Consider the following 14,209-nt stretch of genomic DNA (forward strand, 5'->3'; position numbering starts at 1 on the left):
TTGTCCACAAGTTGTTCTCTGGGATCAACTTCAGCTCAAATTCTGGCTCGTCAGGCAGAATCAGTGACCGTGACTTGAAGGCAAAGAACGTAAGGGGTTGTTGCTCGCAGCGTGAACCCTGGAGGTACAGTATGGAAATGATTGTGGTGGGGAGGGGGGCTGATGAGGGAGTTTAAATACTGCTTTCATGGTGGACTTGTGAAGAGCTGGTGCAACTAAACCCAGAGGAGCTGGAGCTGTGAATGCTACTGGGAACTGATGAGGTTTGGCTGAGCTGCAGCTGACAACTTCTGACAGGAGCTGTCCTTCGACTTAGTGGCCCGTTAGGTTCCCTGGACCTTCACAGCTTACTGATTGACCTGCACAGAACAGGGTAGTAAACCTGTAGATAAACCTAATCACAAATAACTGTGTTATCTCCACAGCCTGGTGTCTCAGTTTCAGCTTGTAAGTTGTGTGTTTGTGTGTCTCTGAAAGCCAGTGTGACCTTGCTGCACCACAAACAGCATGTTGTGTTATCAGAGCTCACTGATACCGAGATGTGTCTGTGTGAGGATCCACCAAACACTGTCGTGCTGTGCAGCAGGTGTCTGCATTACATTCATTTGGCAGACAAAAGATTTGAGCCCCTGCTGTCCACTTGGGGGCTCCGGGGGCTTCAGAGCTGGATGTGCATGACACTGCATGTGTGCAGAACTGTAGTGTGGATCCAGGAAGAACTGAGAAAATCCTCCAAGTTCTGATTCAGTGATCCACACTACAAATGTCTGAAAAATGAACGTGTGTGTGCAACAGCACAGACGTGGCATGTTTGATGCATGTGTACTGCATGTTACACATCCAGATAATGTTTAAACTCTCAGCTGCAATGATCCAGAGCTGTCTGTCAAAATATACCCAACGCGGTTTTACACAAACCTGTTGTCAGAACTTCACTGGACAAACGGTTTTCTAGTCAAAGCATCAAAGCACAGAAAGGTCATAGTGAAGCCGTCATTATAGATTTAATTAACATTTTCACATCAGAGTGTGAAACTGTGTGATAATAAAATTAATGTAATGTGTCAAGTGAACTACAGCTTATTCATTCAACTCATTTCTAGTCAGAACAGCCCTGGTCTGCAGAGTGAGCGGCGTAGCTGCTCCGATGACCTGTGCGCCGCGGTGAAGGCCAGTAGATTCGGCTGTGTTTGTTTTGGACAGAGGTGTCGATCCACGGCCAAACGCAGAGCTGAGCTCTAATTATCACACTTCTGAACTGAGGCGGTGACGTGGGGGGAAACTTCCTGTGTTCCTGAATAAAATGACTTCAGACCTCTGCTGCTTTTTTCAGATCTCGGAGAGTCAGCTAACAGTGGTCGTCAGTCTGCCAGAGGGAAACACTCTGGGTGTTTTGTGGATTGTGTTAGAAACATTCACCCCAAAACCTGACATGTTTGGTATCTTTGGAAACTTTGTGATCTCCACCAGAAATTTAAATGAAGTTTTGTACATTTTCTCTAAACGACCTGGCCTGGACTAGAGGGTAAAAAACCTCTTTCAGCAAAGAAATGAAAATTTAAATACTGCAGTTTGTCTGTAGCAGCAGAAGGAAGTGAGTGCAGTGTTGTTGTTGTTGCTGCTGCTTCTGGTCTTTATTATTTATTTAACAGATATCCAGGATATTTACTCCTCCACTGACTCATGTTCATCCAGAGGGTTCAGCGTCTTGTGATCAGACATTGCTTGATGGCATCAATGCAGCTTTAAATAAATGTGGACATAACAACGTGGAATCATTTACAGTAGACATTTACACTTCACTCAGATCAAACTAATGCAGGAATAGTCAGCATTGGGCTCATTTGAAAAGGGAAACAATGTGTTCCAGATTCAATTCCTGTTGAAGAGCCTTATGATGTTGGCGATGAGGACTGGCTCCCAGTTGGTGCTGGAGCTGAGGTCATGGTTCTCCCACAGCAAACTGGAAAAACACTTTAACAGAGCTGGTTTTGTCCATGTAGGCGATATCATATTAAAACAGAGTTGGAAGCATACTGTTTACTCATGAATTGCATGTTCTGCAGTTTGCTGCTTTGCTTAACATGTCCCTGCAGGCAGCCGTGCGCTCCAAACCAAAGACCAAACACTTATCAGAAGTGAAACATCAGTATAGGTCTTCAAACCCACCAGCACGGTTCAGTAGAGCTGCAGCTCTCCTGAGTATTCTCTCTACAAAGTGTCAGAAAACTGAAATGTTGCACGGCAGTGGGATGATGTCTCCAGGTGTCCCATTTGGTCTGACAGTCCACAGAAATCTGCTCATTACAGAGATGCGCAACTGTGAAATGAGCAACTCTGCACATTTGAGGAGCTGGAACCAGACAATCTGAACTGATGATCTGTGGATTAGTCAGTCGACTAATTCGCTGCCATAGTTAGCTGTGTTAACTGTGCCCGGTGAACCCTGAGGGCCCTGCTTGCAGAGCAGTGTTTCTCCTGCAGCAGGTCTGCTGATAAACCTTCCTCTGTCTGGAGGTGAACGCTGATGGAGAGGGTGAGAGGTGACCTCTCCACCTCTGTGTGCTTCACCCTCCTTAGCCATGATGCATGGCCCCACTTAACTCCATCCAGATGCAGGCAGCTGTGTGCACTCTGCTGGCTGGTGAGGGCGGCTCCAGGCAGTCTGTAGCAGTGACGCCTCTGGGTGGATGCCTTTATTTTCTAATAACTGCACCCGGAACAGGGACAATGCTCAGAGGTCTGATGGCAGCTGCACCTCGGACTCCAGACATGTAGGTGCCTCTGTGGACTGAGCTGCAGTACGGGTTTCATTTATGCTTAAAGTGTTTTGTCAGTTATGTTCTGACAGAATCACTGTCTGTGTTTAGAGCCACATGTTTGGATGTGTAGAATTCACATCAGGTCTGTGAACATTGCTTTAGCGTAATGAGAGAAGGTTTAGAGAAAGATGGTGGTTTTGGTTTGATGGGTATATACATTTAACCAAACCCACCATCCTTCCTGAACCTAAGGCACTTCTGTTGCCTAAGCCTGAACATATACAGTACAGTATACTGTGTTGTTTCTTCAGATTTCTTGCTCAGATGGATAGAAACATCACTTGATTGTATTGCTTAAGGTAAAAGTTGAAAATCAGCAGCACACAGGACGTAGTTTGTAAAAATATCTTGATCCAAATGTGATCTCTGGTGTTTCCTAAATCAGTCATGACATCATCAGATGTAAACCTTTAAAAGGTGACATGCTTCAGACACAAGTGAATGAGTCAGATGATGAATGAGGCGTCCTCCCCCGCCGAGGAGTGACATCATCCAGCAGAAGAGCTCGAATTTGGAGCCTGCAATTAAAAACAATGTGAGGGGGGGAGGCTCTGGTGCTGGGGGACGTCAGTGGAGTTTGGACAGCTGGGAGAAAGCATGAAACCCTCCTGGATCAAAAACACTTCAGACAAACCTTTTATTCACCCACAAACCCAGATGTGAGTTGGTGTCGGGTCCCGAGTTGCACACACACCAGTCTGACTTCAAACCTTTTTAGGGTTGGATTGAAGTGGGAAAAAGAGAAAGTGGGAGACAAACATGAAAACAGATGCTTCTCACTCAAATAGATTTTTAATATATTAAACTCTGTTGCTTTGGTGGTGCTTCAAACTGGAGGACCGAAAGTGCCGATTTGGAGTTGCAGACATTTAGAAAGGTAATTAAATCTGCCAATTTAAATCTTTTTGTATTTTAATTAGTAACATTTGAGTTTTTTTCTGCTGAAAGAACCAACTGAAAATTTATAAATGAAAAACTAAAAACAAAATGAAATAAAGGCATTGCAGTTTGTGAGAGCTGAACTTTATTTTCACCCTGCACAAGCTGCCAGGACAAATGTTCATTCCACCCATCAGCTACTGTTTACTGCTTAAATTAATTTAGAAAAGGTTTCTGAAACAAGTCACTTCCTCAGCTAAGAGCAGTATACGTAGAAGTATATTAAAATATTTCATGTTCACAACTTTCACAAAATTTGCTGTTCTATGTTTCGCAGTTCGTGTTGTCATCACAGTAGATGTGTCAAAAACGTCTTGAAAAAGAAATGTTAACTAAAACCAACACAAATGAGGAACAAAAACACCAGCGAAAGAATAATCTGAGGTTCATGATTGATGCATAAAAGGGTTAGATTGTCAACGAGATCCAGACGTTTCCAAAGAGGGGAGTGCATCTAAAATGATGCACATGAAGAATATTTGATGTGTGCACATCACAAAGCTTCACAGGACACGATTCACATTATGCAACATACGGTATGTAGATGATATAAAGGGTTTTATAAGTTCAACATCAGGGTGTTAAACAGTCGCGGTGTGAAGCCGTTACAGTGAAATGTGACTAATCCTGAACGCGTCTCTGCTATTAACTCATATTTTTCCTTGTGTTTTGTTGGAATCAGTAACAGCTTTAAGAAGACGCAGCATCTCGTCCTGCTGTCCAAGATCGACGACAAGCTGGAGCAGTACACGCACGCCGTGGAGGTCCACTTTTTCCACACACACACACGCACACACACACACACAGAGCGAGTGTTTCTTTTGGCATTGTGATGGCGCTCCATATTTGTGCATTAATCTCTTAGATGCAGATTGACGATCTAAACTCTGGTGTGTTCTGCACAGACGTTCTCACTGACACAAAGGGCAAAGAGCGGCTCTGACCGTTCTGTGCTGCAGCATCTGGCCAATGACTTCACAGCTCTATTTTTATTTCTGCGTGTGTCAGACAGGCTATATGACGCGAGGACCCAACATTCAGAGCTCTTTATTTTTGTCGTCCTGTTCCCGAGTGCATGGAGGCAGCCTGAGCTTAACTCCAGGTGCTTTTATTTAGGAAGCACTTAAAAAACAGGTTTAACACAAAGTGCAATAAATGATGGAAATGAAAGGGTTGAAGGTGGAAGAATGTTCTTATCACCTACACAGGAGTCTATATAAACCGGTCATGTGTTGCTGCTTTCATTAATCAGCTTTGTTTAGATGTACAGTAGCACTTCTCACACTATGAAAGTATAGATGTGCCAGGGTGTCAATATTTAAAACACATGTAGTGATCAAAAATCAAAGCTGCGCACTACATGAGTGTTATTAACAAATAAAAAGTTAGTGCAGATCTTCCAACTGACCCAGGCTTGCTCCTGTGCAGAACTCTCAGGAGGCCCGGATGGCGAAAGCATCGCTGAGCGACCTGCCTAGCTCACCTGAGGTCATCGCCTCCAAGAAGAACCTGTTTGAGGCTGGAGAGGCCTGGAGCCAAAGCCCCACAAAGGGAGCCACCTGCAAGGTAAGAAATATTGCTCTGGCCTAGAATCTTGAAAATGACAAACAGCTGGCCTTAATCTCACCAACAGAAATGAGAAATATTTCTTTGCAACTTGTTTCATGACAAATGAGATTAAAACTACATAAGTAACGAGATTTCACAAAATCTTTACATCTTTTGTCAACAAATAAAAGCTAAAGGATAATGTGAAAAACAAACGAATGGACATGAGTAAACGCATCTTAATGCAAAGTCCCACCAGGATCAGTAGAGTCTGATTCTACTGAGTTTGATTTGATTCATGTGGTTCTGAAGTTGTCAGACTCTGACAAGGAGGGAAGTCACAGTGTGAAGTAGCAGGACATGGAAGTACTCAAAGTACCAATACATTAAGACTGTACTAAAGTCCAGTTTGGTTACTTCCCACCAGAGGAAACCAGATGTTCACAGGCTGATGGTTCCAAGAACACCCCGCCTGTTTGTCCGCTACATCAACTGCAATACCAGTGTAATCACATTATGAAATGTCTTTGTTGGTTCTGAACTAGGACACTGAGGGTCTGAAGGTGGGGGTGGCCGGCCTGATCACTCAGTGGGTGAAGGGCCCTTGTGATGGCAGCAGCGCGTCGCCCTGCAGACCAGCTGTGAGTCACAAACACACCCCGTCTAACTCTGCTCCCTCAGCACCGACACGTCACTCCCTCTCCTTGTGTCATGTTGTTAAAGCTCCTCTTCAGTCCTTCACCCTCTGTGGCTTCATTTGTTCAGTTTCTGAGCCAGAAAATAGACATTAATGCCAAAACAAGAACAAATCAAGGTTTGTTTGGTGTCACAGACTGGGTGAATGCTACTATTCCCTTATCCATAAATGATCCAAATGTTTGAGTCTCCAGGTAAATCTGACTCTGAGAGTGATGTGTTCAGGTGCAGGGTGGAGAGTTTGAAATGTCAGGTTCCCCTCATGTGGAGGATCAAGGTACAACTGTAAGCACAGCATCTTCCTCTGCTGCACCTGAAGGATTTCTCTTCATTTTTTGTTGGGAATTATCTCATTCATGAGTTCACTAAGCTGAAAAGCAAACTTCTTTTTAGTTTTTCAAATAAATAAAGAAAATATTGAGAAACCACTGGGTTAATGAAACTAACATATGTGCAGTGAATGAGATCATTAGACTTTTTAAAGGAAGGTTATGTTGTTCTGTCCATGAGGCTCAATTAAACATCTCTGTATAACATGGTACAGTTAGTCAGAGGTGGAAACGTACATTAAAGTACATTTATTCAAACTGGACTCAAGTACAAGACAAACCTTGTATTCTTTACTGCACTACATGTATTTGATAACTTTAGTTCCTTTCATTGATGTTGAACACAACCTGAAACACACTTGAAGCTGCAGATGGTGAGAAAACCTGTTGAATCACAGGGCGGCTTGTTTCACTCCCTCATGTTGTCTTTCATTTCTGAGATACTATGATGCACATTACTGTTGTCTGTTTGCAACAAGGCCATTTCACTGATGTACAGTTAAAACACTTCCATGTAGATCCTCTGTCTGTTGTCAGGTTTGGTGACATCTTGTGGTGATCAGTGGTCACATGTTTTCATAAGCAGCTAATGAAAGTTATATTCATTTGTAAGCTTTTACAGATAAAGGTGTAGCTGATAAACTCAGAATATCAACCTGCCTGTACTGATTATTGACTGATTTGTCAGGATGTGAAAGCTGGAGACGTGATGCAGAAGAAGAACATGTGGGAAATCATCGGAGACTCATCAGGGAGGCCGGGACAAAGAGCCACAAAGGTGAGCACGCACACCAGGTTTGAGCTAAGAACAACTCTTTGTACTCATTGTATTCAGTCCTTTCTTTAGCATTACTTTTATCACATGCATTTAGATGTGAATCGTATATTATGAGTCAAATTTGACCACAAAATATCTGAAGAGTCACAAAGTACTACATGCGACACGGTTACAAACAGGAGCCACAGATGTCTGCAAGTACTGAAAAAAGGGCCCCTACTGGTTTGTTTAGTCATTTTGTCTCTTTCAGTCTCTTGTTGTAGAGGGGCTGGGGGCCTCTGGGGCCCACAGTTGTTAGGTTTGCTCGCACACGGGAAGTGAATGAGCAAAAAGAATGGCAGACCCAGGTAGCTGACTTCAGTGCAAGCAGTGATTTATTTATGTACAGTGCAGTGAAATGGCAAGAAACAGGCAGGTGTAGATGAACCGAGTAAACCGGGTGTCGATCAGCAGCAGCAACAGTAGAGTGATGAGATAAATGGGGTAGGCCGAGCTGCGTCGCTGGGGTCACTCCTGAGCTGTTCGGTGGGAAACTGAGGTTATTGAGGAGACAAGACAGGAGTTTGTACAGATGGTAACTGGTGACTGTGCATTGACCTGTCTGTTGAAGACTGGAAGGGTTGAGTGGAGCCAAGGTCCAGAGGTAGCAGTCCGTGGAGGAAGGGAACAGCCTGGGAGAGGAGTGGCAGCGGGGAGTCCAGGGTGAGTAACGACAGGAGAATAAGTACTGGATAAGACAAAACACAATATACTATGGTGAGGGCCTGAGAACGAGATCGAACTGGCAAGGGAGTGATAGGTGAGCAGGGTATAAATAAGGGCAGAACTAATGAGGTGCAGCTGGTGACAATCAAGGGATGTGGATCAGGTGTGCCAGGTGGTGTAATCAGGGGCCAAAGATGAGAAACAACAGTGAGGGAGGGGAGAGAGGCTGGTGCAGCTGGGCAAACCTGAAACAATCAACCTAAGTCTCCTAATGTGTCCATGCTCTCAGCCCAGTTTGGATCAATGTGTTTATTGTCAACTGTTGAAGCTTTGGTTTATTTAGATGTTTTGACTGGATGGTTTTTCTTTGTGAAGCATTGTTTTGACGTAAGGAACGGGACGATTTGTCTCCCTGCGTGTTCTTATTAGATTATAATACAAGATGGAAGCAGTCAGTGCACCCTGACCATCAGTGAGCAAACTGAACATTGTGTTTTCTCTCTTCAGAACACAGCAGCTGGTAAAAAGTACAAATTTGTCATCACTGGTCACGGGAAATACGAGAAGGTTGCCGTGGACGACGAGAATGGTGAGAACGTCTGAGGAAGCCGCTGCTGTGGAGCTTTGTCTTTGTCTCAGAATATTAGATGAGTCTATGAAATCATGTGCAGTTAAATACAACACTTTAATTGAGACTTGACATTAAAATGAACACTAAAGTGTACTCATGGGGTTCAGTGAGGAAGCTTCTGCAGTTCTAATCATCCTGCTTCCATTTTAAACTACAGGTGTAATACACTCTTTATAATTTCATAAGAAATAATGGCTGTAAATTCAAGTAAAAACAGTAGAAAATGACATTTGGTAAAGCATTTAATTTGTGTAAATACCTCATAACTGACCACCTGAGTGTGAGAGCACTGTTTTATTTTTTTCTGTACTTAGCCTTTCACACTAAATACAAAGCTAACATTTTTTTTTATGTTAACTCAAAACATTTTCCATTTCCTGCCTCTAACATGAACATACTGAAGCTCATCACTGTGAAACTGTGTGAATCCACTCTCTCTGTATCCAGTCAAGAAGAAACAGTTGTCCTTAGCAGCTTTTCCACATGGAGCGCACACATAGGAAGGACACAGCCACCTAATGAGCACTGTTCAGGTGCAGTCAAATGGACAAGAAAAGAAATTGTCTTCTAGCTGCAGCTTGGTGGTTCATCACAGCTTCACAAGAAACAAACTCAACATGAAATTTAATTTGAAAGTGTCAACAGGGCCTCGTTTCCTCAGATGAATCACAGAAAATACACCCACTAAGCTTTACATGTTTAAAACTGACTCTAGTTTAATCAGCACACACAATAGAAACCATTAGAAATAACATTAGAAAATACTCTGGTGTCACTCGGCAGATTTGAGAATAAAAGAAAAAAATAGTCTGCGTCAGTCTTCGACCCCACAGTTCACTTTGCACTGATCTCCAAGATGGCGGAGGCTGAGCTCCATCCATCCTCTTCTCTGTCTACTTTCACAAGCTCTTAGCTCACCGAGGTGATGAAACTTTGCGTCGCATTCAGATTTTGCAGGTGACACAGTCTAGAGCTGAACATGTTGCCTGTACTCATGCACTTGCGTGGACCATGCTAGAGCCCAATACAGTCGTAGTTCTATGCATACAGTAAGACAAAAAACTTAACTTACTCTGTAAAAATGAATTTTGGATTGCATCCATGTGTGTGAGGTGTGAGTTGTCACACACTTAGTTAATTCGCATTCAGCTGTTGGTCGTCATCAGATCCTTTTGTTTTCATTGTGATATGCTTTTAAATTACTATTGTAATCTAATCTTTAGCATTATTAATGTTTACTCTGTTTTACTGTAGCTCTGTTTAGAACAGTGCTGTATAAACAAAGTTATTCTCAGCGGCTCATAAGCCATGACTAAAAACTGCAGCTGAAGCTTTATTTTTATTTCTTTTCATCTCTTTTCTCTTATTACATTTGAACCAGTTGCAGAGGAGACACCTCCTCCAGGAACAAGGTTTTAATTAAGGTTTTCACAAAGGATGTGATATTCGCTTTATGTTTCATTGTGACTTTAAGAAAGTTCCTTCACACGCCATCACCCTCCACAGCCTAAAACGCGGTTCAGTCTCTTGCTCTACATACACATCCATTAACCAGCAGAGGTCTCAGCCTGAGGCAGGTAGCACCATTTTGAATAACACTAGATATCTGAATGATCCTTAAAGAGAAACAGAAGTTTACTCTCACATATTGTCTTAAAATCATTTTTATATATAGTCAACAAAATCTGATATTTTAATGAAATATTCTTAACAAGAAACTTTTCAGTATAATTTTCTAAATTTCACTTGAGCTACTGAAAATAAATGATCACAGTCTCACAGACAACCAGAGATTCACATCTATAAGTTAATCTATGTTAATGGTGAACGTGTGATGAAGCGAACAAAGGAGAAGCTCTGTAATTACTTAAAACATAAAGGCTTTAATTTGGTGCGACGTCTGAATGACTTTAAGACAGATGTGTCTCTCTCCTTCCAGCTAATCCACAAACATAACGTCCAGTCACACAGCATTTGTCAGGTTCAAAGTTCAGGTTTGGTTTTCTACACTGCTCCAAAAGATAGTCGTCTACCACAGAGAGACTCGGACATGTACATCACTTTTGTTGCTAAGATTCCTAAACACAACTCGGAAGCACCTGGTGGGATACGCAGCTTAAGTAGCAGTGAAGCCTTTCGCTGTTCGATTAAAGTCCTTTGGTTCCTCTTCTTTATCTTTGCGCCCAATCAGACCCATTTCAAACACAGTTGAGATTTTTGGCACCGGCCTTGACGCTGCCGCTTTCAGCTTTTTAGCATTAAACCTTGGACTAAAAAGCAGCAGAGGCAGCCGGTATACGAATGAAGGGATCTCTTTCACATCCTTTATCTCTGCCTTTTTCTCCTTCTCACTTTGGTTTAACTCGATTTGATGTATGATGTTCTCTTTAGTGGAGAACATTTGGAAGAGGACAGCGTCCCACATCTTTGTTGCCTTGGCGTTGTCTTTGGTCTGGTTCTCATCCTGAGCGCCGGCCTTCTCGGCAGTGCTCTGGTCCTGCCCTCGGGCCTCCTTCTCAGAGCCATTCATTGGAAATCTGGGCTCGTCCTGCTCCTCCACCATGTGCTTCTTGAGTCGGGACCAACCGCTCACTTTAGCTTTAATTCCCTTTGGCTTCTGCAGGGCTTTAAGAAGGGGCTCAGCGCCTTGGAGGGACTTGTCACCTACTTCTTGATCTGCTTTCCTGTCTTTTCCTTTGTCTTCTGCAGAGCTTGGCTTTGCGCCTTCAGCTCCAGGTTTCACTGGCTCTTTTTGTTTTGAGGCCTCAGCATTCTGCTCAACAGTCTGGACCGTACTTTTGCCTAAAAGTCTTCTTACTGCCTTCAGAGGATCCTGGTCTGGACTTTTAGGCAGTTTGGCTCCAGGAGTTTTTGTCTGTGGTTTGATGATTTCTTGAACTGGTGTTTCCACCTTTTGATGTGTCACCTCTGCTGTTGGAGGTTTAGCCTTTGGTGTTTCTTGAATCACCATTGTTTCCTGCTTTGCCATGACCTGGCTAGGTGCCCTACTTGCCTCTTGTGCTAATGTTGATCGTAAAGTGTCCGATGCTTGTGAAACAACAATAATAGGAACTGAGGCAGTGGCGGAAGCCTTCTCATCTCTCAGATTTTTGGGGGTTTCTGCTGTCACAGATGGTTCTCGGCTAGGTGCTTCATAGTCTGCTAATTCCTCTTGTTTGACTGTGACCTCTTCTTGAGTTGTTGTCATAGAGCTCGAGATACCAAACGCTGGGGAGTAAGTTCTGATTCCACCATAAGCAGCATATTCAGCCGGCATAAGTCCACGATAGGTAGACTTTGTCTTCTGAGCCACTAGGGTGGGGGTTATAGGCCTTTGAAAGGCTACAGGTGATACACCAGTAGGTGTCTTTGGTCTTGTATAGTGAGGTGATGCGGACATAAGTCGGGATGCCTCGTATGTTGGAGTCTTAGGCCTCTGAAAGCCATAAGACGTCACTGCTCCCTCCACTATGGGTGTTTGAGGGTCAGCTGGGGCAGGTGGGATCTTTTCTCTTGTCAGATCTGATTCAGATTTTGACGTTGCCATCCCTGGTTGGATTGGTTTAGCTGAAGGTGTCATATCTAAATGGATGTCCCCATTCAGTATTGTTTCAGTAGGTTTAGGCTCAGCAGTCACCATGCTTTCGGAAGTAGCCAAACTGCTCACAGCAGAAACCGTTTGAGGTGTTTTTGACTTCTCTGGTTCTACTGTGATTGGTGACACTGCAAACAAGAGAGGATTGGGTCTTGAGATTTCGAAAACTGGTGTTTTAACCCGGGGCACATGGTACACTGGGGTTTTAGGCCGTCCTACTGAAATTCTTGATGTTTGGAGCTCAGAAGTTGGTGTTTTTACTCTGATTTCAGACGTTGGAGTGGCTCTTTTGATTTCAGATGTTGGGGTCGTGCTTTTGCTTTCAGGTGTTTGAGTTATGATTGTACTAATCTCTGCTCTTTTAATTTCTGAAGTTGGTGTTTTTCTCTGGATGTCTGTGCCTAGTAAAGGAGGCTGGGCCATTGGTTTTATACCTCTTCTCACCTCAGACTCTGGAGTCAAACCTTGTTTTGTTTCTACAGGTATTTTAATTTGAGGTACTGTGCTGCCAACAGAGGTTAATGCCGTTGTGTCATACACTGGTGGAGTCCTGGATGTCTCGTAGTATGATGTGGTTGCTGTGTACATGCTAATTTGAGGAACATCAAACATTGTTTTGGGTGATCTTGAAGGTTCAGTTGCTTTGAATGTTGGTCGTGGACTTTTAGGTTTCACAAGTGGGGTCAACACAGTGAGAGGTACAATCACAGCTCGACCTCCTGCCAATGGATATGGAGTCAGACCCAGACTTGTAGGTTTTGGTTGTGGGGTTGTTACAGGTGCATCAGGTCTCAGGCCAGTGTGAGTTTCAGCTGACAGAGAAATTTTGGGTGCCACTTGCTGGGCGACTGGGCCCGGGGCAGGCGAGGCTCCAGTATGGTGGGCCAATGCAGAATATGAAGAAACTGTGGTGACCTGCTGTGAGTAAGAGTACGACGGGATCTCCACAGCCTGAGGCGAGAACCTAGCTGCTTTGCCATAAGCTGCACGTTGTGGGTACGGGGATGCCACATGTTGATACAGAGGCCTGATGGAGATCCGTTGCGGCTGGTGGATGCTGTAGAAGCTGGAAGGCGTCTCTGGAGTCTTGGGAGGGGTGGAGTGGTCACTGTGCTCCAGGTCAGGGCTTGCTTCATTCACAGGGGAAAGGCTGGAACGGAAAGGTGCAGCAGACTGCGACGTCTGAGCAGAGGCCTTTCTCTTGGCAGTTTTCTTGATGATCTTCCGAAGCCGAATATTGTCCTTTCCAGGCTTGGGCATCAGCGGTGGAGCTGACTGCTGGAGAAAGAAGCCAGGCTGGGTGATGGCAGTGTAAGAGAAAGCCATGAGCGCTTCAGCACCCTGGGGACAAAAAAGCCAAAACTATTAGAAAAGGGAGATTCATAACAAGACAAAGCATTTACGTGTATAGTTCAGGCCACATTCTGACTTAACGAGACTAAACTGTGGACATAATTTTTGATTCCAAGATTCTGCACATGTATAATAACCTTTTGTACATTTTCTTGGCACCTCACGTTAGAGATGAAGCAGCAGTTCTACTTCCTTAAATAATTTAAATTGATCAAGCTAATTGTGAGCATTTGGTCTGGTGGGAAATTAGTCATTTTTTAATTGGTTTATATTTTTCTATTTTCAAAATTTAAGATGTAATTTCTCTTAATCCTGATTCACATTAAAGATGACGGTGTTCACCTAGTACTGACTTCATCCTGAAAAAAACAGGCAAAAACAAAGGTTCCAACAAATAATCATCAGTTTTTTTAATCCTGCCTCCTCTTAAATCAAGCTGTTCATTATTAACTTATGTTCTATAGGTCTATAACAAAGGCCCCTTAATTTTCTTTTGTTGTCCTTGCAGGTGTGTATCGCTATGATTGCTGAGCTGGTGCTATCTCTTCAAATGGTTTTCATCTTTTAGAAACTTCCGCTGGCTGAAAGAAGAAGCTCTATAACATTTGCAGGCTCAGTATTTCATTTATATCCAAAACATCATTTTTTTCTGACTTTCTCAGTCAGACATGTACAAACTCCAGAGCTCAAATCCCAAATCTGTTTCCTCTTGGTTTTTATATTTCCTGACATTCTGTTCCTGTTATTTTGTACACATGTGGCTGTGAGCTTTACCCTCTGCTTCCTTCTCCACTACAGTGTTTAGGTGAATCA

At 43.4% G+C, this 14,209-nt stretch overlaps 4 protein-coding genes across 5 annotated transcripts in view; 3 read left to right on the forward strand and 1 right to left on the reverse strand.

Annotated features, from left to right (window-relative positions):
• Positions 1 to 4,704, forward strand: part of LOC109956337 (non-muscle caldesmon-like) — a 19,800-nt gene extending 15,096 nt beyond the window's left edge. The window contains exons 7-9 of the mRNA XM_020593357.1: positions 1,334 to 1,404; positions 4,444 to 4,525; positions 4,627 to 4,704. Coding sequence (XP_020449013.1) covers positions 1,334 to 1,404; positions 4,444 to 4,525; positions 4,627 to 4,704 — 231 coding nt within the window. The remainder of the gene's footprint in view (positions 1 to 1,333; positions 1,405 to 4,443; positions 4,526 to 4,626) is intronic.
• The window catches only part of LOC109956450 (troponin T, fast skeletal muscle isoforms-like), a 209,479-nt gene that overhangs the window by 176,791 nt on the left and 18,479 nt on the right, over positions 1 to 14,209 (forward strand). The gene's annotated exons all lie outside the window — the stretch shown is intronic.
• On the forward strand, positions 1,351 to 14,203 carry LOC109956456 (caldesmon, smooth muscle-like). The gene is made up of 6 exons (XM_020593590.1): positions 1,351 to 4,525; positions 5,190 to 5,327; positions 5,855 to 5,950; positions 7,023 to 7,112; positions 8,325 to 8,406; positions 13,905 to 14,203. Exons 2-6 carry the CDS (start codon positions 5,208 to 5,210, stop codon positions 13,925 to 13,927), a joined length of 411 nt encoding a protein of 136 aa, XP_020449246.1. The 5' UTR covers positions 1,351 to 4,525; positions 5,190 to 5,207; the 3' UTR covers positions 13,928 to 14,203.
• Positions 8,415 to 13,895, reverse strand: prr33 (proline rich 33). The gene has a single exon (XM_020593567.1). It carries the CDS (start codon positions 13,367 to 13,369, stop codon positions 10,565 to 10,567), a length of 2,805 nt encoding a protein of 934 aa, XP_020449223.1. The 5' UTR covers positions 13,370 to 13,895; the 3' UTR covers positions 8,415 to 10,564.

The sequence above is a fragment of the Monopterus albus genome, unplaced genomic scaffold, assembly GCF_001952655.1.
Source record: "Monopterus albus unplaced genomic scaffold, M_albus_1.0 scaffold19.1, whole genome shotgun sequence".
Classification (NCBI taxonomy): domain Eukaryota; kingdom Metazoa; phylum Chordata; class Actinopteri; order Synbranchiformes; family Synbranchidae; genus Monopterus; species Monopterus albus.